Source organism: Haliaeetus leucocephalus, unplaced genomic scaffold, assembly GCF_000737465.1.
Source record: "Haliaeetus leucocephalus isolate CR32 unplaced genomic scaffold, Haliaeetus_leucocephalus-4.0 Scaffold197, whole genome shotgun sequence".
NCBI classification, from domain to species: Eukaryota; Metazoa; Chordata; class Aves; order Accipitriformes; family Accipitridae; genus Haliaeetus; species Haliaeetus leucocephalus.
The window spans coordinates 641,891-644,859 of record NW_010972633.1 but is presented as its reverse complement, the minus strand read 5'-3'; the positions used below and the strand labels follow the sequence as shown (position 1 = coordinate 644,859).

General features: G+C 66.7%; 2 protein-coding genes across 2 annotated transcripts in view; both read right to left on the bottom strand.

Moving 5' to 3' along the window:
• Positions 1–885, bottom strand: part of TMEM214 (transmembrane protein 214) — a 16,026-nt gene extending 15,141 nt beyond the window's left edge. Inside the window, exon 1 of the mRNA XM_010565911.1 lies at positions 784–885. Within this exon, the coding sequence (XP_010564213.1) occupies positions 784–885 (102 nt within the window). The remainder of the gene's footprint in view (positions 1–783) is intronic.
• Positions 886–1,584: 699 nt separating this feature from the next.
• The window catches only part of MAPRE3 (microtubule-associated protein, RP/EB family, member 3), a 2,117-nt gene continuing 732 nt past the window's right edge, over positions 1,585–2,969 (bottom strand). The window contains exons 4-6 of the mRNA XM_010565890.1: positions 2,225–2,376; positions 1,907–2,059; positions 1,585–1,665 (exon numbers count right to left, since the gene is read on the bottom strand). Of these exons, the coding sequence (XP_010564192.1) occupies positions 1,597–1,665; positions 1,907–2,059; positions 2,225–2,376 (374 nt within the window). The 3' untranslated portion in view covers positions 1,585–1,596. The remainder of the gene's footprint in view (positions 1,666–1,906; positions 2,060–2,224; positions 2,377–2,969) is intronic.

The following is a 2,969-nucleotide window of genomic DNA, read 5'->3' as shown; positions in this document are numbered from 1 at the left end:
TGTCCGTGTGTTAGGAGTAGGTGGTGGTGCGTGCGGCGTTGCCGGGCGTGAGGGGAGGCATACTTACCTGGCAGGGGAGACACCATGATCAGGCAGGTGGTTTTCCCAGGGCGAGGCTCATCCCCTGCACTCCGGGTGTGCTGACCCCTGCGATTTCCCCAAATGCGGGAAACTCGACTGCATAATTTGTGGTAGTGGGGGACTGCGTTCGCGCTCTCCCCTGGCTTTGTGGTAAACAAAAGCAGGAATTAAACGCACAAAGGTAGCTCTTTCTAGTACTATGTTTTCCATCTCTGGGCTAAATAGGGCTCCGTGTCTTTGTAGCGGGGGGGTCGGAAAGGTGAATATAAAATTTTTAGGAAAAGATTAACCCGAACCTCCATTCGACCTCCCGCCCTCCAAACGGGGATGGGGGTCCTGAAGCACGAAGAGGCCTGGCCTAGGGACCCGCCCCACAGCGGGATCCAGCCCAGGGGTCTGGAGGCGCCGGTGCCCTGCGATGCTCCGCTGGCCCCTCCCCCGGGCAAGGGGGGGGCAGCCCAGGACTGCACCCATACCCAGCCCCAGCAGCTCCTGCAGCACCCAGGCTGCTCACAGGGCCCGGAGCCAGGCCACAGACAGGGAAGACAACGTTTTACCACACGAGTTTATTTTAAATAAAACTTAACACAGATGCAGGCTTTGCAACCGGAGTGACGGACCAGACAAGCGATGCAACGGGGAGAATGACGGCCAGGGCAGGCGCCACGTGCCACTCTCGGCAAACCTACCCCGGCACCCCACAGGGTGGGAGACACAGCCAGTCCAGCTCCAGGGGGGGTCCTCGGTGGCTGTGGGCGAGGGGATGGGGCCCCGTGGCGGGGAGAGGGGCACCACTGTCCCCATGCCGCAGAAGGAACGAGCTCCCACTCCGGGATCCTCTGTCCTGGCCTGTGGTGACCAGGTGCCCCTGCTGCATGCACCTGCCCGCGCAGGCAGGCGGCCGCAGCCACGTCCTCAGCCTGGCCGGGGTTTCTTTTTCACCTTCCCAGGAACCTGAAGCAACACCTCCCTCCTCCAAGCCACGTCCTCCCCGCTGCCCGCAGGCTGCCGAGCAAGCACCGACCCCCATGCAGCAGTCCCAGCCCCCATCCCCGGGCACCGGGGCTGGCAGGGTGCAGGCAGCGCAGGCAGCACACAAGCACGCTCCACCCCAGGAGAACACCCCGAGGATTCGGTCTTTCCCTCTCACTCTCACACAACGGGGCAGGTGGGGACACTGGGGCGGCTGTGGCACTCACTCACACCGGAGGGGACAACGGAAATAAATATGGGGTGGGGGTGGCGAGGGCCGGGCCCCGGGCACGGCGGCCAGAGCCCGTCCCCACCCCCCAGCCCCCGCCGTAGGTACAGCCGTGCTCCTCGCTGGATGGACATCTATTTATTATGGAGACAGTGGATTCCCATCGGAGCTGCTGGACACTGAGGCTGCGGGCTCGGCTGCCGGAGACCGTGATGGCGTGTGACAGTGCAGGGCGAGGCGCACAGGCTCAGACCTCGAATGTCTATGGTGGGGGAACGGCGCGGGGCGTCGCGGGGCATGGGAGCGTGCCGGGGCTAGTACTCGTCCTGGTCCTCTGGCTGCTGCTCCTCCAGCTCGTCATCCTCCGGCGGGGCGAAGCCCTCCTGGCAGGGGAGGGGGCACAGGCGGCTGTCAGCCCGGGCGGCTCCCGCCTCGTCCCCTCCCGGCACAGTGCAAGGGCTTCGGCAAAGCCCAAAGCCACCCTGGGCACCGCAGGGAGTGAAGGAGGCCAGAGGCTGAAAGCAGCCGTGGGGAAGGGGGGGGTCTCATCCCAGGGAAGCCCAGAGAGCAGGATGAGGGTCCCGGGGCTGGGGGGGCATATGTGCAGCAGTGCCCAGCCCTCACCTCTGTGGCATAGAGGACGCTGATGATGCCGGTGATGATGGGGCTGTTCTCGTTCTCGTGCTCCTGGCAGATCAGCTCGATGTCCCGCAGTTTGCTGAAGTAGAAATCCCTCTCCTTCTCCAGCCCGTCCACTGTCAGCTTCAGGTCCATCAGCTGTGGTGGGAGATGGGGGGCCAGACCCTTCAGCTCGAGGCCGGGAGGGGGCCACTTCCCCATACCCAGGGGGGCTCAGGACCATACCCTCCCTCCCAAGCCGGGGCATCCCCTGGCCCTGCCGGCAGCCGGGCGTTGGCAGCAGCGGGCACAGGCCCTGCCTACCTGCTGGTTGAGCTCCAGGATTTGCGCGTCGGCCTCGGTGCCCCCATTACGGGCTGCGGGGGAGTTTTTCCGGAGGATGCTGCTGGGGACATTGCTGAGGCGGGCTGGGTTGGGCGTGCTCTTGGGGCCGGTGGGAGAGGTCCTCTGGGGGACTTGACAGCAGATGGGGACCAATGGGTTAATGCAGGCCCGGGGGGCTGCCGGGGGGGGCCCCCCCCCCCCGCTTCGTGCGGGGCGGCAGGGGCCAGGAGGTAGCAGCAGGCAGCAAGGGCAGGCAGAGCACTTGGGGCCGAGCCGCGACTTCAGGCTGTCCTGCCTTCAGCCTTCCCCACCCGCCTCAGTTTCCCCTGGCAGATCTCAACCCCAGCCCCCTGGAGGGGTGCTCATAGCCTGGCTGGGGTTTGCTGCAGGATCGGGGGGTCCGGCCCTTGAGATGCTCCCATGGGTTGGCACAGGGAGCCCACGATGCCCAACAGAGCATTGCCCGTGGCCGGGAGCATCCTGGCTGCGCAGTGGCACTCAGGCACCGTGGCGGGATGGCAGCCGTGGCGGGGTGGCCTGGGGGGACAAACCCCCCACCAGGCCTGGGGTGGGCAGGAAGGAGGAGGCAGCCGGGCCCTGCCCAGCTCCCCACGGGTCCCTCCGCCCCGGGTGTCCCTGCAGACCCGCTCGGCCCCCCCCAGGTCGCAGGCAGGCAGGCAGCACAGCAGGGCGCAGGCAGGGGCGGGGGGGGCGCCCGGGCGCG